This window comes from Leptonotus elevatus, chromosome 4 (assembly GCF_054856555.1).
Source record: "Leptonotus elevatus isolate MCC_2025b chromosome 4, RoL_Lele_1.0, whole genome shotgun sequence".
NCBI lineage: Eukaryota > Metazoa > Chordata > Actinopteri > Syngnathiformes > Syngnathidae > Leptonotus > Leptonotus elevatus.
In genome coordinates, this window is record NC_141242.1 from 3,901,294 (window position 1) to 3,924,368 (window position 23,075).

Sequence of the window (23,075 nt, forward strand, 5' to 3'; positions counted from 1 at the left end):
TCTGACAGCTCCTGGCAGAGAAGAACATTGCCTTGCAGGAGTAACTGCACCCAACCTGGCTCAAGGGGTCTTTGAGGGCACGCATTTTGAAGATGTGGGTGATATCAATCGATCAATATCAAGATGGTCGTGATGACTGACTTGCAAAGGATCCTGGAACTTGGAAGCATCCTTCAGAGAAGGCTGGGAAAATTCATTAGACTAAAAGGAGGATGACTTCTAAAGAGAAACTTGCTTGGATTCAAATAGGTCTTGTGGCAGCAGTCTAGAAACTTTTCACAGATCGGTTGATACAATTTACTTGACAGGAGTGTCCACATTTTTCTTCAATGGTCCGCATACTGAAAAATCAAGGATGTAAGGAGTAACTTCGACATTATTCATGAAAAAAATTAAATCATGTTACATTGGCAGAAAGGGCAAAAATTAAGCTGACAAATACCAACCAAGCAGTCGCTATACACCAGGTGTGTCTAGTATACTAAAGAGGTGTGATTGGTGGAAAACGAGGAAGTGAGTGATGAGAACAAATTTCTTAATGACAACGCAAGTCAAATATTGATTTTAGTATATGTTGAGGCCACTAAAAAACATACAGTGCGCCACATGGGTTAAAGTTTGGGCACCTCAGTGGTAAAAGTAACATGAATATTTTAAGCTATAAATAAAGAAACCCTGACTCATTCATTAAAGCGCTGAGAAAAGTGAGGTCAGGCCTCACGAAAAAATGTTGCGGGACAAACGCTGACTGGACTTCCCCCGCCCAAAAGGAATATTTGCAGTGAATTATCTCATTCTTCGTCTTGACTTTATTTCCCACAGTGTTTATGGCTGTGGGGCAGAAATGCCGTCCAGGATGTTGACACTCACTTCCCATGCAGTGACGTGAACAGTTCAAAGTTTAAAAGGATGTTACATTGTTGCTGTCTGCAGAGTTTAGTCTGTGCCTACACAAGTACTCAATATTTGTACTTTCTAATTCGACAGTTGATTAATATTTGTCTCTGTAGACAGGGAAAATGCGCCTGGCTTGAAGAAGTTTGCTTGTAATCATCCTTTTATGAGGATGGAAAATAAATGTCAAAGTTTGGCTTATCTGGCTCCCCCAGATGCCGCGGGCTTTACTGTGACAAATGTTTCCAGGTGGTACACTCATCTTCTATTGTCTGATGGGGGAGGGGGGGGTCATAACTGGTCAACTGTTGTACAAATTCTATTCTTTTTCATCTGCAGGATTCAAAGTCATGGATGAGCAGCAGTCGTCTCCCGCAGCCAACACGGAGAACACCAGCCAGAGAAATGGAGATGAGGTATGGATTGAACTTTGGCTTCCGAGAGACCCGATTTTTAAATTATATTTTTGGTCTTCAGATACAGTGCTTGATAGTAGCTTTGTCTTCAAAAATTCCGCCAGCTTAATGCTGCACACAATGCAAAACGTCGTAGACAAGCTAACAAAACTAACAATAATCTCAGGCTTGCTTAGATAAGCCTCAGCGAAACACGACCAATATCTCTGCCGCTTAGTTTTGACAGTCTTCTTGTTACAAGTTTTTAACTTTAACTTTTGTACAGAGGAATGGTAGTGATGATGCCTGGTAGACAGTGTCTCTACTCAGGAGTTTGTTTACTGTACATAGTTCCTAAGAAATCCACTAAACTAATTCACTTATTTATATTTATATATATATTTATAGTTTTACAATCAGAACTTGCAAAGTGTACCTGTGAGGGTCCCTCCATGTTTTCATTAGACATCTCGTGTGTAGCAATCCTTACCTGAGATGTTTTTTTTTCTGGTTGGGGCTTATCATCTTAGAAGACAAGACGTTCCAACTGGACCAAGGGCAGGAAGAGGAAGAAGCCAATGAAGGACAGGAATGCTCCCAAAGCGCCGCTGACGGGCTACGTTCGCTTCATGAACGACAGGCGCGAGCAGCTGCGGGCCGAGCGTCCGGACGTGCCCTTCCCGGAGATCACCAGGATGCTGGGCAATGAGTGGAGCAAGCTGCCGCCTGAAGAGAAACAGGTAGGACGCGACGTTAAAAGTTATGAAAGAAAAGATAACACTGACACAAGGATCGGGACCTCAGAATGCATTCATGGATTGCTGTGCGCATGCCAAAGCAACAGGTTTAAATATTCCACCTGACATTATTGTCGAATTTGGTGAAAATGCGCAAAACGAACACGCAACTTATGCCCTGCTCCATTTGGTATTATTTGGCATTTTTCTTTTAATCGATATGCTGGCAAATCCAACCTCTCTGAGCTTAAAAATGTTATTGAGATTTTTCGGCCGTTTTCCAAATTTCTAGCATTTCCTTTCTTTTTTCACGCAGTTCTTGAAAATTGGAATATAAATAGGTGGATGGGAAACCCACCTACTGCCACCTCCACAAAGAGCCTGCCGCACTTATCTTGAAAAGTTGACAAACATTTTGAAGAACTTAAAATTTAGCTCTATGAGACTTAAAAGGTAACATGACAACGTTGGCAAAGGAGTGAACATTTCTGTTAATTTTCGGTGGAAAAGAAATCGGACAAATTTGAGGAGTTGAGTCGGACAGTGTACTGAGACACCACATTTCACGCCACTCTCGTGTGTGATTGTGTACACAGCGATACCTGGACGAGGCGGACCGTGACAAGGAGCGCTACATGCGGGAACTGGAGAAATACCAGAAGACGGAGGCGTACAAGCATTTCACCAGGAAGGTCCAAGAGAAGCAGAAGGGCAAGCGACACAGAGGCGGTGAGGGCGCGACTAATTGGATGTGTCGTTCTTTGACATTGTGTGGCGAGCTCCTGAATCAAAGGTACTTGAGAAAAGCCTTCTCAGGGCAAAATGGACAGTGGGAAAGTCACAAGTCAAGTACTAAATAAATACTGGTACTAAATCACAAAAGTGATTTAAATGGCCGTGTGACGAGCTTGTCCGCCCAGTATATTTTTAAAATAGAAGATTTATTTGAACTTTCTTCCACACACAAACTACACTTAAAACTTCAAAAGCTTTGCCTCCCATCACTTTTTTAGCGCATGCATGTAGACAGGAAAACCATAGTTTGTTTTTCTCACAGAGAGGTTAGTCAGTCAATAAAAAAAAAAGAAAATGTCCATCCATCCATCCATTTTCTGTACCGCTTGTCCTCACAAGGGTCGCGGGGTTGCTGGAGCCTATCCCAGCTGGCTTCGGGCAGTAGGCGGGGTACACCCTGTACTGGTTGCCAGCCAATCGCAGGGCACACAGAGACGAACAACCATACTCACAATCACACCTATGGACAATTTGGAGTGTCCAATTCACCTGCCATGCATGTTTTTGGAATGTGGGAGGAAACCGGAGTACCCGGAGAAAACCCACGCAAGCACGAAAAGAAAATGTGTAAAAGAAAAATTTAATTTTGTTTTTCGGCATTGATCTAGCAACTCACCTGTTGCAATGCAACGGATCCTCTAAATTGGAACACAATTCATTCTCAATCTTTGTTTTATATTTAGTTTGACAGTAAACTTTGAATTGTTCACTAATTCTATTTGCCGAGCTGCTGCTTGTTGTGGAGTTGAGTTCACTGCCACCACGCAGTGCTCGTACCTAAAATGTTTGCTCTCAAGTCAAAGCAAAAAGGTAACCGAACAACTGCTTGTATCTCTAAAAACTAAAGTTTAAAAGTGTTTAGCTCGTATCTCAAGGCGCCACTATATGGAAAATACAAAGTGAATTAATTTGTCACCATCATAAAAAGTAGCATTGTAACATGGCTATATGTCACAAGTGTGAAGAGGCATAAACCACTGCAAAATATCAACAATAATTCAAAACTACTCTTTCTCTAAAGATGCCTGATGGAACACTTAATGAAGAGGAAACAGATGCACTGAAAAGAAAAAGTAAAAGTTCAAATTATATTTTTCCATGAGTTTGTTTTATAACCTTAAGGGAGGAGTATTTGAATTTTTGCTTCGCCGCTCAGAAACAAAGGGACATTTGGTCCTTGCAATCCGCCTCCCCGATTTGTGGCTGTCGAATGAACAGTTGCGCTGTGCTGAGCAGTGGACGGAGCGTTCTTGATGACTTTTGCTCGCTGGGTCAAGAGTGAAAGCTGGCTCCCAGTGACGGAAACATGACTCATCTGCTGTCCTTCTTCTTCATTTCTCTCTCTCTCTTTTATTTTCTTCTTTTCCTTCCTCACCAGATGTCGGGAACCAGGCGGCCAACGAGGCTCTGCGCGAGGTCAGTGCCTCTTTCCTGGCCTGTCAACATGTCAATATTACATGGAGTTGATCTGGGCTGGCTACGAGTCATACGGTATCAAAAGCATAAATTGGAGGAAGTCCAGCGGGATACGTTGTAGTTACAGTTTCTACAACTAGTTATTTCAATTAAACAGATTTTTTTTTTTTCTCTCCCAGAATTACTTTGACCGTATCCCGTCATCGTTTTCACACTTTGTGTTTCTGTTGATCACCAGAAGGATGCAGAAGGGAAGGACCGAACCGTGTTTGACATCCCCATTTTCACAGAAGAGTTCCTCAACCACAGCAAAGGTGGGGAATACTGTACAGTGTTCGCAGATTTAGTTTTATCGTTACAATGTGCCTGTGTTTCGCAATGTTTACTACTGTGTGTAAATTACCAAAAGGTCAGGTGACAGTCTCTTATACGGTTTGCGTAAAATGTTAGTGCGCATATTTGTTTGTCCATGTGTGATGTCATGTCTAGCGTGTTATTTAGGCTAGCATGCTAGCTAGTGGTGCACCGAATCACAAAAGTCACGGTTAGGATCGGATCAGCAAAAAAAATCTTAATGTCTAATATAGCCCTATAGGATTTAGGAACACAACTTTAAGTGCAATATGAGGAAGAAACATTCTTATTTTATACATGGTCCATGTGTAAAATAAAGTATAAATGCTGAATGGCTTTAAGTTGTTTTCCTAAATTCTTATCGGCTATGCTTGACATTTTAAGTTTAATGTTGTTGTTTTTTAATGGGCAAAGGTGTTTTCTAAAATAAATTAAGTTATCTTTTTTTTTTTATGATGAAAAGACCTCAAGGTGCAATTGAACACACTTTTCCTTCCTTTAAACATGGAGAGTGAATTAGAAAGTAGCCTTGGCCCAAAATATTGAAAGAATGAAAGCTAGGTACTAGCTGCCAAACTCTTTTACAGCTACGAGTCGGGTGCTCCTGGCTAATGCTAACAGCTAGCTGCTAGCAACTTACGTTAGAGACTTCTGCCGTGTCATACAATGACGGTGTAATTAATTAGCGGTTTCTTAGCTTCCTAAATTAGCGATTGGATATGAGTTCGGGATAGTGTTGTGTTGATAAAGAAAGCCTAAACAGTCTGATCCGAACCGACCACAGATCAATGAGGATCGGTTGCACCACTATTGCTAGCTAATGAGCTTCAGTGAATACTGTTGTTTATGTAACATGGGTTCATGATTGTGTAGATGCTAGATGCATGGTGTTGATGCTTTGCTGTTGTCTGAATTGTTAGCATGTCGGAAGGGTAAAACGATTTCGATGAGACGCCTCAGAACAAAAAAATTGAAGGCAGCGGCGGACGTCTGCCGCATTTCTCCCGTTATTCATTGTTCTCGCTTCTTGTTTAGCTCGCGAGGGCGAGATGCGGCAGCTGCGAAAGACCAACATGGAGTACGAAGAGCGCAATGCGGCGCTCCAAAAGCACGTGGAGAGCATGCGCGGCGCCGTGGACCGTCTGGAGGGCGACGTGATGCAGGAGAGGGGACGCAACGGCCTGCTCCACCAGCACCTGGACACCCTGCGACAGGCGCTCGCCGCCAGCTTTTCCTCTGTGCCTCTGCCAGGTAGCAACTGTGCTGATCATTTAGCCTTTTTTCGACGGGTTTTAATGCTTGGGCCTTTCTGGGTTTCAATCCTCTTGTCTCACTATCAGAACTTCAAAAACGATTTTGGCTTTAACATGCAAATAAAGTAGGCTTAACTAATTCACTCCCAGCCATTTTCACAGAAGCAATCCCCTTCGCTCTGGGCTGTTTTACTGTATTTTGACCGATTTTGCAAGGCCCACAGAATATTGTGTTCTATTGCTATGAAAACATGGAACCTACCAAAAGAAAGATTAGTCTCTTCTTTCATCAGGAAAAAGGTATATTTCTATTTCTGTTTCCATTTTGCAGCAATTAGCATTGGAATATAGGTAAGTTTCATCAATATTCACATTCCTGGTGAGAACACTGACATAAAGAGCTTTTTGCAACATGGCCCCGGTTGATCTCTTGTACTCTGCTGCCACCTGCTGGCCGTTTTGTAATAACTACCATCGTTTTAAGACACCTCTTCAGTTCGGAGGCTGCATGAAAGCCTTCTGTATGCTCGAACATACAAAAACAAAAGTTTTGGGGAGCAAATGAGTTAAGCATGGTACACAAAAATAATCAGCTGTAATTTAAGTCTGATAACCTTTGTAATCAAGTTCAGTGACTAATTATTATTATTTATTTTTTTTGATTAAAGTTCATAGAGTCTCTAATATATTTTGCACAGCGGTTTACATCCATCGCATGTAACAATCAGTCAAACAAAACTTTCATCCAGGAAGAGTTTTATACATCCAATACTTTTCTATAAAGGTTAAATAAACCCTCCTTGTCCTCCACCAGTTTCCTGCACCGCTCCCACAGCAGTTGGTGCCGTTTCCCATGGGCGTGGAGGCGAAAGATTGATTGAGCTATCCGCTGAACGAAAATGTGTTCTATTGAAAGTAGCGTCAAGTGTTTACTTGCACATTTGCTGTTTTATTCATTTATTTTAGTTGATCCGCTAACGATGTCAGTGAACAAGTTGCGGCAGCACTTCATGTTGCTCAGAACAAGAACTTCTGAATCCTGTGACCTTGATGTTTCCTTGGTTTTTTTCTCCTTTGATGGCCTCGTTTAAATGTGAACATCTTTAAAAGTCTTCTGCTCCATAAATTATTACCATCATCACTTCAACAGGCAGCGGAGAGATGCCCACCCTCGACTCCATCGACTCATACATGAAGAAATTGCACAGCATCATCATGAGCAATCCGCAGGAACACGACAGCCTCATCAACACCGTGAGGGATCTGGTCAACCGTTTGGACAGGTAGGAGTTACATTAGATCAGTTGTGTGTTTTTTTTACTTTTTACTTTTTTTTTGCTTTATTTTTGCTAATTGGGTTGCACGTGTTTTAGGATACAATGTTTTGTTTTTTACAAAAAGCCTGGCATTTGAACTGCGGTGTTGACTTTTTATATTCTGTACATAAAATGGTTGGTGTGGCGCTGGGCTTCATGCATTATTTGTGAGCATTTGAAAAAAATGTGAATGGACTTTTGTTTCATTTCAGATAATTGCTGCACGTCCAAGTGGGAGAGAACCCTTGATCCTCACCCCCCCGCCCCCACAAAAAACAATTTTACTCTTCAAAAGTGATGAAGATGATGTAGCTCCTCATATTTATTATTTATCCTTGTTTTTTTTTTAATGTGTTTTTTCATGGATCTAGCTACAGTTCTGTCACTCAAATGTTGTGAAACAATAACCCAAACGTTCAAGAAATGTGTTGCCAGAGGGGAATGTTTGCATTCTTGAAAAACAAATACTACTTTGTGGTTCATATTTTGTAAGGCTCTGTCGACAAATGTGCCATTTTTTTGGGTGTGTTTGTACAAAAAGTGGTTGTGTTTTCAATAAACAAAAAAAGTATTCACTTTTTTAGTAAGTCCTGCATGTTTTTTTTACTAAATTCATTCATGACTCAACAAAAAAGTACCAAACCGCAAAACCACTTGAAAAAGAGGGAAGTTCAAATGGCTTTCGGCTAGTGTATCACTATATTTGTTTTTGACTGGACATTAGGTGGCTTCCTGTTTTCATTCAATGCTGCCATTTTTTTTCTCCTTTCCCTCCCTGCACGTTGCCAGCTGAGACTTCCCGTCTGCAAACGTACACGACAATATCCCAAACGGATGACCTGGTGTGCTCCAGTGCTGCTGTGAATACAGCAAATTGACTTATTGTAAACAAAAATAACTTGATGTGTATGTTCTGTATATTTTGAGTATTAGTATTTTTTGAAAGGCACAAATTTGGGTTCACCTGTTGTATTAGATCATCCGTGAGACCACTGTCATCATTTGCGGTTTAGCTTTTTGGCTTCTGATAGCAACATGGCCGCTCATGTGCAGTAAGCCGCCACCTAAGCTCATTTGTTTAATAAGCTTTGCTGCAGCCTGATTTGTGTTCATGTCGTTGCCTGAACTTGAACGCAGGATTCCGTTCCATTCTTTTATCACCATTGTTTTGTCACTTTAGCCATATTGTGCTGAGCAGTAGCGGTGGGAATCTTTGATTGTCTCACGATTCAATTCCGATATTGGGTATGCGATTCCATTTAGAATCGATTTTCAATTCAGAAAAATGTTTGATTCAAAATGATTTGATTGACAATGATTTCTGCTTCGATTTATAGATGAGCAAATAATCGTCAAAATCTACTCCAGTCTGACTCCCTAATGCTAATTAGTGCGCTACTCGCGGCACTTTTATCACTCAAAAGAACGGCTATTCATACAAAACGCTTCAGGAATGTATACAGATAACCATCTTAACATTAGTCACCGACATGTGCTCTTCCTACGCTACAAAAAAAACAACTTTTATTAGCATAACTTGATCGTGACTTTCAACTTCTACTCTCTAATATGGCTACAACTTAACAGTGTATCGGAACCACACTGCCCCTAAGTGACCAAATCGGGTACAACATGAACAGCGTTCCCAGTAAAGGCACACACAAACAAGGGCAAGACGGTATAAAATAATTGAAATAAAATCGATTTTTGGGACATTTCAAATGGATTCTGAATCGTACTAAATGAGAATTGCGATTATTATGAGAATCGATTTTTTTTGGGGGGGGGGGGGGGCACACCCCTACTGAGCAGCCAGCACAGAAGCCTATATTATCTGTTCAATACTGTTGACTTTAGGAGCTTTTAACTCTGTTAATGGCCAGGATTGGTCGGGTCCAATCGGTCAAGTGATGTCATAACCGCTCTCATCCATCCCAGTCGCTCTTTTCTGTCCGCCCAAAATGAATAGCATCCTTCCTCCTGCTCCGTGACTCAGATTGTTGCAGATGAATCAGGCCATCATGTCCTACCTCAACTGGCTCGTTAGCCCATTGAAACGCTATCCGGTGCCAAAAAGGAGGTGCTGTTCGTTGGCCATTTGAGTAGCATATGTATGCACTGACTGGTGCCATTGAATATTTATGAAAGGGCCTTTTAAGCATCTAAGTTCAACATTGATTGACTTTCACAAATGTTTTTCTAATTGCAACACTTGTGCCCCTTCCTATTTAATCAATAAAGTAGAGAAAAGTGAAGGGGAGGCTAAGCTCTTACCAAACCATTTAAAAACCTATCATTTAGAAATAAAGCAGCCAGGACCAAGCTCTGCCTGAAATAGAACCCTCTTTTTTTCCTTTCTTTCTTTTTTCAAGAATTAGTTTGTTTTACTTCAAACACACCTAGTGTATTTTTTGCATTGAGGGCAAGTTGGGAAGTGCCCCATCATAGCCACTAGGTGACGCTGTGGTTGCAATAAACATTTTATGTTCAATACAGAGTTAAGATTTGAGTTCAAAAGTGACGTGTATTGATAAACACGTCTCCTAATCCTCAAAGATTTTTGTCTGTCTGTCTGTGTGTCTGACCACTTGCTCCCGCCTATCCCTGCCATTTGGGGCAGCGGCGCTCTCTGCCCCAAGTTGCCAAAGAAGTTCCCAAATGAGCGTGACTGGCATATGACAAATATTTATTAGGCCTGTGGGCATAAATTATCATTTCAAACAAAGCGGCCTTGTTAACATCTGATCTGAGGTGACCAAGAATATGGAATAGAAGTCAAAGCTAATTTGTTGACATGCATCCAAGTTAGCATAATTCCGGAAATTTTCCAAGGTTGTGTACATGGATGGGAATTCACCGAAATGTATGCGAATACAGTGGCTTCCTGCATGTTTGCAGTTCTACAGTCAAAATTTCACAAATTAACAGGTTATTTTTTGGACTAAATCCCTTGTTATTAGCAGGGAAATTTGCCTCTTTTTTTTTTGTAGCAAAATATGAAGTAATGTTTGTTAGCATTTGGAATGCTATGAGCCTTTCCCCAAGTGTTCATAGATCATAGTTGACGGTATATTTATTTGTGGTTGGAATTTTTTTAAATACCTTTTTACGGGAGCATCAGTTATTCTTGGATTTCTGCTGTTGGCGGCCAGGCTCTGTCCTTGGCACCCGGAAACAGTGGGGGTTTACTGTAAATAGGAATAAGACAATAATTTACTAAATTGTCTCGTAATACGATCAAACAGATCCCACGAGGGCAAGGACAGCTCTCTCATTTTAGCATGAATTTCTGCTTATGACAAAGTAAAATGTTTATATTTATGCTTGAATATGACATCTTTGCATTAACGTATAATTATATTTTTTTTAGAGGGTGGGGGCAATAGTCCAAGAAACAAACCTGCAAATTTGCTACTTTATTAAGTCAGAAATTTGCCACTTTATAAAGTGGCAAATTTGCGAGAAAAAATCTCCAAAACTTACGAGAAATACACGCAGCGTAGCGATAGTCTAATGTGAGGATTCGTTGGTGGTTAATGGGACACTGTTTATAAAATGAAAAGGCAGGATGGACACGGATTAATTCTTCTTTTAAATTTTACTCGTCATACACGGCAGTTAGAGCGACAACACTTCCTGATCTTCTATCAGCTGACTAAACACTAACCAATCAGAAGCTAGCATACTTTAGGTAAATGCAAGTGAATGACGAAGAGCAGCAGATTCGACACAACTTAAATACTTGTACACAAAAAAAAAAAAATTCCTCTGCATCCTCTGCTCTCACACCAACTACCTTCATGTCCTCTTTCACTACATCCATAAACCTCCTCTTTGGTCTTCCTCTAGACCTTCTGCCTGGCATTTGGAAACTCAGCATCCTTCTGCCAATATACTCACTATTTCTCCACTGGACATGCAATAAAGCAATTACTATCTCCTTGTTTGAATACCCGACCGAAAAGTATTGGCACAAACGTGTATTTATCGTAAGTTTTTGAGGTTTTTTTCTTGCAAACCTGCCACTTTATAAGCTTACAAATTTTCCACTTGATAAACTCGCAAATGTCGGAGGGTTTTTTTTCGATAAAATTTGCGAGTTTTTTTCCTCTGAATATTGGCCCCACCCTGTTGAAACACAACCGTACAATTTTTGCTTATTCCATTAGCAAAGCAACATTGACGTTCTATTTTTTGTACATACTAATTCTTACTATTCTCAGTTGCTATGACCCGACTTGACAGCCAATCATAATAGCACAAAAATGTCTCTGTCGTCAAGTCTTTGAGCTTTTTCCCGCTTTGCCTCCATCAATAGGCCCGCCGTCTTTTTTAGCAGTGAGTCACTTAAAAGTTTATCATTACACAGCTGACTTCCTGCCAACACTGACTCACGCTGCCTGCCAGACTCGCTCACATCTTTTGGAGCGGCCCCGCACCTGCATTGTGTATTTGTATTTGGCCGCACCGGCGCATTCTGCTGATTAGAAGGACATTTCATGTGCATGCCCTGCTTTGTATTCAGTCTTTTTGGCTTCGCTGCTGTTAGCGTCTCTTTGAGGCGCCCTTCAGAGCAACTCAAGAAGAGCTTTCAGCTTGCTAAAAATGTTTGGTCCATGTTGGAATTTGACATTAAAGTACTGCAAAAAAAAAAAAAAACACTACAAGTTAGAGATACAGTGGCGCCTTGAGATACGAGTAACACAACTTGGGAGTTTTTTTTAGATATGAGCTGTTATTTGGCAGGTATTTTTTTTGTGCTTTGGCTTGCAAGCAAAAATTATTAAAGTCCGTTTAGCATAATGCTAACAAACGTCGCTTAAGGCTTTATCCTCTGCGAAGAATGACTAACAAAAATAAATCCTTATGTTGGTATTACACTGCCGCACAATAGGCGAACAGCACAAAGTCCATTGAATTAAAGGGCAAAATTATGAATATAAATAATAAATATTGAATTATGTAATTAATGAATGTTTTTAGAAAGTACAATATTGTGATTTCTGTTGCTTATTAAAAACATTACAAAACATTATTTGGGAAGGGTGGAATGGAATCATGACATTTGTATTGATTTCAATGGGCAAAGATGATATGCGATGCAAGTGTTTTGAATTACAAGTGTGCTTACAGAACAAATTAAACTCCTCTCTCAAGGCACCACAGTATAAAAAGTAATAATTAGGTCATGATTTTTCTTACACATTTAGAGCAAAAATAAATACACCTTAAAATGTGCAATTTAAATGTATAAGGTAACCATTGAAAATAACCAAATAAAATGAAATAATCCTACAAATATTTAGCAAACATTGACCTTTTGCACGTGACGTCACAGCCTTCAGGGGAACGCCCACTCGGGGAAGCTGGACGGCAAAAGAGCCACTTCTCTGTATTGTAACCATTGAATCTCATACAGCGTAAAATCCTATATCTAATCGATTATCTTATACAATGGTCATATCCTGCTTTGCGGTCGGTTGTACAGACAGACAAAAGAGTAAACCAAATGTTGCTTTTTATCGCATACCAACTAAGACAAAAGACGTCGATTCAAAGTGTTCACGGATTTGTAGCAATCATTTTTTGCGAGGTTAGTAGATAAATGTTGTAATTTGTAGATAGATGTTCATATATTTTACTAGTAAACACACATTCTTAACAAAGATTGTAACAGAGGTGTCAAATTGCGTGTTTCAAATCACATTAACGAGCCAGATAGTTAGCGTCCACTCCAACTGCACGAACACACAGCTTAGAATAAAATGCACCTTCTTCAAAACTATTAAGTGCATTTGGCTTTTTAATAATGGCGGATTTTGTCTTTGTGCTTCCGAGTTTTTCCACTCTGGAGCCAAAGTCATATTCATGAAATTACTGCATAGCTTGCCACTACTAGTAAACATAGTAACATAACATCATCACAGCGTTTCAAGATAGAACGGAATGTGTAAAAAAAAAAATAAGTCAGTTAGCATGATAAACAAGTTTTACCTTTGCATTACGAGGTATATTGTCCCCCGGTGTGAGCGTAGCATCTCGTCCCAGAGACTCAGCCAGCGACAAGCTTTTGAATCAGCCCCGGTGTAAGGTCGTTTGCCGTGAATTCCGGCAAAGTCGGCGATTTGATTAACTTGGTAAAAAATAACAGGCAACAGAAGCTAAGGGGATGTTTTCAAACTAGCGAGCTCCAACTTAAGTAAATATCGCACTCTATGAGTCCCGACTAAATGTGCCACTTCGACTGACATGCGACCTTCGGTTGAAGTAATAGATTCCATGGCTCTATGGGTAATAATAACTTTTAATTTGTAAAATAGCAGTCGCTAAGTCACGTCCACTTCCATTCAACAATCGTTTCCTCCCGCCTTCCGTCATAGGGCAGTCACGTGATCACGTGACGTCGGTGCAAATGGTCAATACTGTCGGCCCATTAAAATCAGTCATTTATGCTATTTTCTCAAAGTCTCCATCTTAAAGTTAATAATTTAAAAGGAATTAAAGCAAACAAACTGCAATCTAATTTAATTAATAGTTATTTGTTTTATATATTAAAATGTTTTAATAATATTTGATAAATTATCTCTCTCTCTCTATTTTGTTTAAAACATTTCCCCATTAGTTCAGCATGCAGCAATCTAAACCGTGTTTGAGGGACTACTAGCCCCAAAATGTACCAGTAATGCAAAAAAAAAAAAGTGTAGTCTCAAGAAAATCAGAGTATACGCAGTAGTTTCTAGAATAATAATTGAAACATGCAGTTGATAGAATCATCAATCTCTTTGTTGTTTGAACATTTGTATAACTTTTATTATGCTCAATAAAAGGGTAAAATGTGAGTCAGGGAGCGTCATTGTATATTATTTGATCCATGCGACCTTGGAAAGTCATCGGCTGGTGGAGTGTGAGAGGAGCAGAGCAGAGGAGGAGAAAACAATGATTGGAATTCACTTACAAAAAAAGAAAAAAAAACTTGAGTCATTCCCACATGTCACGCTCTAGCAATAAGCCCCTCCCCTCTTTCCCCCCTATTCCAAATGTGCTGCCTTCAGGCTCGCCATGTTTTTTTTAGAACCAAGCCAAGAAGTATGTTTCTTATAAATGGTATGTTATTGTCTCCAAAACACAACAAAGGTATAATGACTGGAAATGAATGGAATGGACATTTACCACCCTTTTTCCTGTTATTTCCCACAGCACTTAAAGGCAGCACGAAAGGGGATTCCCCAGCCAGTGTTCATCATCCCGTAATTTTAGAAACATGCAAGATGTGAATTAATTTCAATGGATGAGCAACAGATGCTTTTTGCTTTGGACAACAACATACTGTATATAATTGAAAAGTGATTTAACAAATAGTTGGCCCTCTGGTGTTCCTGCCAACCCACAAAGTGTGAAATTAAACAACCAAGTAAAAGTGTAGGATAAGTGCATCCACACTTTTGATGTTTCTGGTTTGTCCAATGGACAAATTTATGATGGCTTAAATTTTCTGCCACTTCCAACACTAGTTTCATGAATTGTTATTTTTTGGGAAATACAAATGCCTCTTTACTGTGCTATATTTATTCATACTTTGTATTTGAACAACTGTTCATTCTTCTTAATTTTTCCAGATTAATGTTTTGAGTGGCAAACAATATTCATTATAGAGCTGCTTCTTTGATTCTCTGTTCCATTGTTCTTCTATCCCCAAAGTGTGTTTGTATGGCCCAACGTTTTGAAAATAGGATTAAAAAGTTTGAACGTTTTAAGTTGAGATATTTAATAAATAAATAAATAAATAAAGCTTGACCCCAATTGTCTTAACATTAAGAAGTTCTCATCTGTTTTAAAGATTCATAACAGTCTTAAAGTTTATCACAGGAAAATTATACTTATATCACTGGAATTGTCTTGAAAATACCTGCCCTTAAATGGTCTTCTCTAGTAAATCAATTAATCTTTGTTTGTTTATTTGCACAATCTTAAAAAACAAAAAACAAATATGGCAGTTAAAAATAAAATAAATACAACACATGTGAAGGTGAGGTAGAAACTCATTACAGGCTAATCAAGGACCTCACCTAAGAATAATAAAATAAAATTTTAATAACAAAAATATACTTATGCTATAGCCTCAACAAACATATCTTCAACATAACTGAATTGTTACTTTTGCAAAAATAATTCCATAGCAGCACTGTGCACACATTAAATACTGTATATACTGTACAATTAGTCAAGCTCCTGTAGCACCAAATCTCGTCGACATTAAAGCTTCCTTAAGTTTCATTTTATATTTAGATAAAGACATAGAATCGGTTAATAATTGTGAATTTGTATTCCATAATTGGGCTCCACGGTATCTAAATAAAAACTGACCTCGAGATGTGTGATACAATGCAAATAAGTGCAAATTGTTGACGTGTCTGGTTGAATAAGAATTAACTTGAAGATTACAAATAAAAAATGTTTGAAAACTTTGAGGCAAGTCTGAACCAATGTACTTCAATTTGACAATAAATATACATATTTAAAGAATATTTACATAAAAAATGTCAATACTTTACTTTTAAGTGGAGTGGTTGGGGCATTGGGAGAAGTAGCCAGTCTGAGAAAACCGCTTTTGCAGCAGTAACATTTTATGAAGCTATGTAGGAAAAGTACTGGCCCTGGCCCATACAATATTATAATAGGTGAGACATGGATAAACTAAACTATAATATTACATTAAAAAAACAACTTTAATATTACATTAAAAAAACAAGATGAATGTACAAACATACCAATTTTCCTAATGATCCCTAGAGATCTACTTACCTTATTGCTTTACCTTCGTACATTTTAAAGCGCTATATTATAACTCAGCCCATTTACCTAAGAGGCCTCTAGCACAATACAGTATTAACATTTTGATTAAACAATTAGGAACAGCTTATCTTTTATTGCTTATCTTACTGCAGAGGTACGGCTGTTCCTTTTGTTGACTACAGTATGGCCAAACCTAAACTTCACGTTATAGTTTTACTGAGTCCATCCATATATTGTTAAAAGGTTAAGCACACGGGGTAACCTACTGGAAATCAGCCATGATGGTTTGGGAGATGGCTGAAGTGCATTTTGTTGTTTTCTGTGTTTTTTGTTTGTTTGTTTTTTATTAGTTAATTTTTTTTATTATATTATAAACTCTCATATAAAAAAAAAACATTTTATTTTGTGTTAAAAATATACTGAACTAAAAAAAACTAAACAATGTTTGGCCCCCACTGTGTACGCGCCACAGCTTGAAATACCGATCCGTGAGTGCGCGTTCACGCGGCTCTCGATGGCCTGCCCAGGATCGCAGCGCGCGCGCGCTCCCGCGTCAGGCTTCTGGAGAGAGGGGGGAAAAAAATGCAGCGGCAGTTGTCGGAGCCACGCAGAAGAGCAAGCCAGCGAGAGAAGCGCACGATCCGGGCACGGAAAAGCCCACTCGCATTAGTGGCACCGGTCGATCTCTTCGCCCCCGGGATTGCGGCGACAGCAGACGCCTTCTTCCCGCGCGGGCTATTTTGCGTGACGAGAACAGCTGAACGTCGAGGAGGAGAGGTAAGAAAAAGTTAGCTTAAAAAAAAAAAGAAAAAAGAAAGCTACAAGTCGCCTCGCCCGCTTCTTCCCCGGCTTCTAACTTCCACTTCTCGGGAGGGGGCAGTGCGATTAAATGTCCACATTCCTGGCGTGGACAAGTTTGTAAGCGGTTGTTGTGGACGAAGGGTGCAAGGCAGGCTATGTGACGTTTCCATTCTACTGTCACGCCGCGCAATCCGGCCAATATTCAGCGCCCAAGGGGGCTGGATCGTTTTGGGGCTTTTTTTTTTTTTTGGTGTGGACTTAAGTTGTACAAAATGCTTAACTTGAGCACAGGTTCAGCGTTTTGCCTTGGAACACGTCGAAGTTGGCCAAAGCAGAGGTCCTGGGGCTTTTTGGGGTCTTTGAGAGGATATCAAGGGGGTGTCAACTCGGAGCCGGTATGAATTCTAAGAAGAGACGGGATGAACATTTACTTCATTGTCACCACATAAAAATTAACACAAGTCTGATCTAAGGTATCGAGGTATGACAGCTACATCAACATTACAATTATGGATCGGGTTTGTGTCAACATGACATGAGAGTGTATGGATTGTATCAAAAATACAAATATAATGCTACTTTGTGACCACTAATTACTAATTTGTGTCCACAACTATAAAAATTCTAAACATCCCCGTTTAAATGTCAGGTTTTTGTGATGCATAAAAACGAGACCAAAATCAATCATTTCTAAACTTGTTTCATCATGACTGTGAGCTATAAATGAATTGTACAACTCTAATTGAAAAAGAAAAAAAGTCTTAAAGGTGGTTAAAGTAAGACTAAACAAGTGAGATAATGGTTGCACAAGTGTGCACACCCTGCTGATGTGGCTATGTTCAGATATAACAAACTCATGGGAGTTAGCTCACTGCTGCCACCATTTCAAGTGCCTCTGATTAACTATGAATAAAGTTCAAATGTTCAATTAGGCTTTTCCTGGAATTTGTATTTGCTTTCTAGCAAAATATAGAAATTTTTGTGCTGACTGGTGCTTGACTGGTATTTGGAACTTGTCATAATTGCCTCAACATTGACTAAGACCTCAGTTCCATCTGAAGAAAAGTCCCAAAACATGATGCCACCCCCACCATGCAACATTCATTGTTGGTATGGTGTTGTTTTGGTGAACAGCTTTGAACAGGGGTGTGTAGACTTTTTATATCCACTTTAGGTATTTACAGAGATTATACACTCAGATTTGGACACATATCAGCATCTATAATGTGAAATAGAGTCTTTTTTTGTTAAAGATGAATCAAATCCAGATTAACAAATTCACTCCCAGCCATTTTCACTGAAGCAACCCCCTTCGCTCCTGGCTGTTTTACTTGATTTTGACTGATTTTGCAAGGCCCACAGAATATTGTGTTCTATTGCTAAAAAAACAAACATGGAACCTACCAAAGGAAAGATTAGAGTCTTTTCTTTCATCAGGAAAAAAAAGTATATTTCTATCTGTTTCCGTTTTGCAGCAATTAGCATTAGAATAATGCTAAGTTTCATCATTATTCAAAAACCTCTTGAAAACACTGGCAAAAAGAGCTTGTTTCAACACAGCGCTGGTTGATCTCTTATACTCTGCTGCCACCTGCTGGCCGTTTTTTGTCATAACTAACTTTAAGTGACCTCTTCAGGTCAGAGGCTGCATCAAAGCCTTCTGTATGCTCCAGCATAAAAAACAACAACATACAAAAACGCATAAATATGTTTTTGGGACCATGGCAATATTTAAAACATAAAAATTTTGTACGTTTTTGGGCGCAAATGAGTTCAACTAGATTTGACGTTATTGTTTCTGACTTAGCAAGAATCAACATAGAATCAGATCTGGATGAAACGTGGTTCGACTTCAAAGCTTCTCATCCAGCATGCACATTTTTGTCAGAATTAGCAAATCTGAAATCAATCTAGTTTGGCTTTTCGATCCATAACATTACATCAAATTCAATGAGTTGTGGCAGAGATACGAGCATATGAACCAATTCGATTTTTCATGTTTAATTGAATCTGGACTGGATATAGATCAGGAGTGGGCAATCTCGGTCCTCGTGGGCCGGAGTCCTGCAGGTTTCGTTATCAGGCTTATGCAGAGCTTGCTGACGAGCTGATCATACATCAGCTGTGTTGGAGAAGGGCAACATGCAAAACCTGCAGGACTCCGGCCCTCGATGCCCACCTCTGATCTCGATGAAAGCGTGCATGACTGTGACAGCTTGTGACGCCGTACGCTCGTGGCAAGTTTCATTGAATTTAAATCAGACTGATAATAAGCAAGTAAACAGGCAGTCTAAAACTGGACCCCAGCAAGTCTGGATCAGATCTGGATTAAATGTGGTTTGCATATAAAAGTATGTCTTTGTGTAGACATGTTTGCGGAAGTGAAACATTTTTCATCATCTCGTAACGTTTGTAGTTTATTGAAAACAGACAGTGACCTCATGATATACGACATGTTTGTGCATTCACATGTGGTTGCAGTCCTTGCTGTTTTGTTTTTTTATTTCCCACTCCAAGCTGACAGTGTCAACAAAGACGCAGTCGTCTGGCATTGTTTCCTCCTCACCTCCTGAAAGAGGACCACAAAGAGGACACGTCGTTGACATTTCAAACCCTCTCCCGCAAGCTATGCGAAGTAAACACTTGCTGGATTGTTTTGCTGGATTGTTTTGCTGGATTGTTGCAATGTGGACATGCCCGACATTCCGCGCGGCAAGCGCTTGCCAGATTGTCCTCTGCGGTGATCTTTGAGTTTTATTTGATTTGCGGCATCTTTGAGTGACAGCAATGCATTTGCGGCCCGCACTTTATGTCTAAATGGTTCCAGCATTTCATGGCATGATCCGCGGCTCGGCTCACTTGGCTCTGCCACATGTTGGCTCTACACCTTCTTGTTTGCCTGCCATCGACCCTCGGCTACATTATCGACACATTCTGTTGCAATGGTCAGATAGGGAAACTTCCAAAAACGGCAGTTTATTACCTTCTCAGTTATAGTATGGGCTGAATGAGCTATAAATGAGTGCTGTGGAGTGTGCATGGCTATTTGATTGACGCTAGGCCAAGACCTTGCATTAGCATTAAGCTGGTAGTGTAATTCTTCTGGTTTTATTTTTAGTTTGACAGTAAACTTCAACTGGAAGTAGGATTAAATAGCTTGAAGCCTCTTTTTTTTTTCTTTTTTCTTTTTTAAAGAATTGTTCATTATTTGCCAAGATGCTCCTTATTATGAAGTTTGTTGAGTTCACTTAAGCGATAGACCGATATGTTTTTTTCAGGGCCAATACAGATGCCAATTGTTATGAAGAAGTTTTCAGTAAAAAGGGGTATTTTCAAAATGTAGAAGTTTTTTTTTAATCTTAGACCTTCATTTAAAAAATAATAAAAAATTGTTCAGGGAGCTCCCAACCTTATTAGTACGTCCTTAAAAAGTTAAATGGAAACTTAAAGAAGTAAATACTATAACTCAGTTTTTTTTTTTTTATTAAAAAATCCTAAATCTTAGACTTTCACATTTCTTTGTTTTAATGCCGAACAAAAGCAAAAGGTTCCGAAAGTTCCCGGGGTCAGCAGCATCTCTTATAAAGTAAACTGAAAAATTTAATAAATAGTTCCCTGAGATCAAAATGGTTTTAGCTTGACCTTTTAGCGGCTGTCAGATTTTGAAAAAAGGCCAATACGATATTCGTTAAAATGCTGGCGCCGATGGCCGATTATCGTTCTATCCCTAGTTCACTGCCATCATACAGCAATCATATCTCGGGTTTACGCTCACTATGGATGTAACAATATTGGCAATATCTTGATAGCGCGATATTTAAACTGCCTCAATATATCGTCGTCGTCATGTCACAATATTAAAAGCAGCACATCTGTTAAAAAGTCGGGTTGATTTCCATTTTAGCAGTTCTAGCACCCTCTAGTAGCTAGTTTTTAAAATTTTAATTTACACAAGGCATGTTTTGGGCCTTGAAGTAGTGTTGTTCCGATACCGATACTGCATTAAAACAGTGGTATCGGTGAGTGCTAACAAGTAACATGCCGATACCATTAATTCTGACGCTAATATAGCATCTTGTGTCTTGCTCATGCACGACATTCACTGATGGGTGACATGTTCACTGCATGCCGAGCTAAGATATCCTATTGGCCCTTGAATGCTGTGAACCAATGGCAGGACAGCTTTTTCATGTTGAGAAAAAAAACAACTTGGGTATCGGCATCGGCCGATACTGCAAAGCTGGGTATCGGTATCTGGGGCCAAAAAACGGTATCGGAACAACACTATCTTGAAGGGGAACGTCATATGCTTGGGAACCGAGTCAATATGTATAGGAACTCAATGTGTGCCTCAATATATATATTACATTTATATATTTTTATATATAATATTTTTTATATTTTTCATTGCTGTAATGTACAAAAGCACAATATTGGTTTTTTTTTTTGTATGAGCTCATCTTTTTTTACAATATTGTGACCTTTTTTTTGTGTCGCCAACCTCCCCACAATATTGTGATATTTATCGTATCGTGATATTTGGATATCGTTAGATCCGTAACGCTCACAAATCAAAGCAAAAAACAGACAAATAATGGCTCGTATCTTGTCAGATCACTCCCATCTCACTGTACTTGTCCCTTTTAATGTAGTAACACGGCAAAATGGTCGACCGCCATGTCGACCATGTCATGCCGGTTAAAGTGATAGCGGACACACCATAATGACTACCGGTGCACTTGAAGCCAGACGACCGCATACGTTGCGCATGCTCGAGAAGTAATACCCTTCCGTAATCTGTATCAAAAATGGAAAAGTTAAACAAAGCATATCGGCTACCATAGATGTCTGTTAAGAAGTTGCGTTGTCAACACTTTTGGTTGTGGGACAAGAAGAAACGAAACAGCTGAGGTGCAAGATAAGGAGGAAGCACACCATATGGCTGAAACTTTAAATATTTCAGCAACAGACTCTTTTTCTTCTTCTTTGTTCTCCTTGCTGGATTACATATGTTAGTTAGCCAGCTAATGTTAAGCAATAATGAGCGATTACAATCAATGATGGTCAGTTTCTGTTAAAGAAAACAAAAATCTCACCCGATCTGATCTCTTGCCAGAATTTTGCTTTCATCATTCTGTCGACGCAGCATTTCTCTTGAAAGTTGTACAGGGTTGACCTTTCCTGAATTATGCTGAAGAAATGGTCTTCGCTTTATTCCATCCAGCTGGCCAGGTCATCAATATGTGTGTGATAAATAAATAAAAAAGGTGGAAAATAAGCAAAATCTTGTGTGTACCTCCCTTAGCATTGTTTGTTCGCATTTGTCGCATTTGGCACACCAGGCCGAAAACTCTCTTATGACGAGTTACCGGTAACTACTGCGTCAACGTATGTTGCTGATAGACTACGGCAATTAAAATGCCGGTTATGCCGCAGCCATGAGAACGCAACTCTTATTTTAAACCAAGAACCCCATATACCCAAAAAAAAAATATATATATATACTTTTGTAGGTGAAATCCTTTTTAGAGGCTCAACATACAAAGTGACACCAGCAAGAAATTGGTTAGCATAAACAGTCAATACTTACTCAGTTGACCGAGTGTTTTTGTGTGAGTTGCCTGTGAAACGATCCTTTGAGGCAAGTATCATATGACGCCACAGTCCCTGACCTCTCACCCTGAGCCTGAGCAGGACTTAAGTCTGGTAACAGGTGTAACCATTCACTCATGTCATTATTTTGTCTTTACAGAACTACAATATCATTGGGGGGGGGGGGGGGGGGGGGTTGACTTAACAGCATGTGATTGATCGATTCGTTGTGATATCCCTGAGTCAAAGTTGCCTGGAATAAATTTCTCTGTGGGGTAAAGTCATTTTCAGAAATTAGTTTCTTGGAAGTCAACCAATATTACAGAAAACATTATTTTTGGCTCTGGAGGTTGCAATTGCATTTTTCATTTTGAAGAGACACATACTGTTGCTTTGTGCATAGATGCCGATTGGCTAACGAAGGTTTGTTGCATGTATTTTAGTCTCTGATATTCTTGGTCAGATGTGGAGTGATAAACAGTTCATATTTATCCAAATATGGTTCTCACATTTTTGTCCCTGTACGCATAAATAAAAGATTAGAGTAGAGCCGAGCCGCTAGTAAACTCATTTGCCCGAAATTGCTCATAAATCACGTTTGTTGAAAATTGTTTACAAGGTTTGTAATTTGACCAAACTTCACAAGTTCTAGTGGCGTGTCTTGTGTGACCCCGATGTTACATTGCTTTTTATTTTACACGAAATATTCTGCAGTATTCTGAGGTCTGC

At 39.5% G+C, this 23,075-nt stretch overlaps 2 protein-coding genes and 1 long non-coding RNA gene across 11 annotated transcripts in view; 2 read left to right on the plus strand and 1 right to left on the minus strand.

Annotated features, from left to right (window-relative positions):
* LOC147175036 (uncharacterized) overlaps positions 1-2,011 on the minus strand; it is a 74,986-nt gene extending 72,975 nt beyond the window's left edge. For both annotated transcript variants that reach the window (XR_015094681.1, XR_015094680.1), the window contains exon 1: positions 1,780-2,011. This is a non-coding gene — a long non-coding RNA (uncharacterized LOC147175036). The remainder of the gene's footprint in view (positions 1-1,779) is intronic.
* hmg20a (high mobility group 20A) overlaps positions 1-7,747 on the plus strand; it is an 8,903-nt gene extending 1,156 nt beyond the window's left edge. For 3 of the 7 annotated variants that reach the window (XM_086074551.1, XM_086074552.1, XM_086074553.1), the window contains exons 2-9: positions 1,234-1,310; positions 1,820-2,029; positions 2,623-2,755; positions 4,200-4,237; positions 4,476-4,551; positions 5,627-5,842; positions 6,995-7,127; positions 7,373-7,747. In XM_086074551.1, the coding sequence (XP_085930677.1) occupies positions 1,245-1,310; positions 1,820-2,029; positions 2,623-2,755; positions 4,200-4,237; positions 4,476-4,551; positions 5,627-5,842; positions 6,995-7,127; positions 7,373-7,376 (876 nt within the window). In that variant the 5' untranslated portion in view covers positions 1,234-1,244 and the 3' untranslated portion in view covers positions 7,377-7,747. Of the gene's footprint in view, positions 1,144-1,233; positions 1,311-1,819; positions 2,030-2,622; positions 2,756-4,199; positions 4,238-4,475; positions 4,552-5,626; positions 5,843-6,994; positions 7,132-7,372 lie in introns of those variants that run through there. The other 4 variants (XM_086074547.1, XM_086074550.1, XM_086074548.1 and 1 more) reach the window with 4 other exon arrangements.
* Positions 7,748-16,536: 8,789 nt separating this feature from the next.
* The window catches only part of peak1 (pseudopodium-enriched atypical kinase 1), a 59,068-nt gene continuing 52,529 nt past the window's right edge, over positions 16,537-23,075 (plus strand). For both annotated transcript variants that reach the window (XR_015094632.1, XM_086074164.1), the window contains exon 1: positions 16,537-16,730. The gene's annotated coding sequence lies outside the window, so the exon portion shown is untranslated. The remainder of the gene's footprint in view (positions 16,731-23,075) is intronic.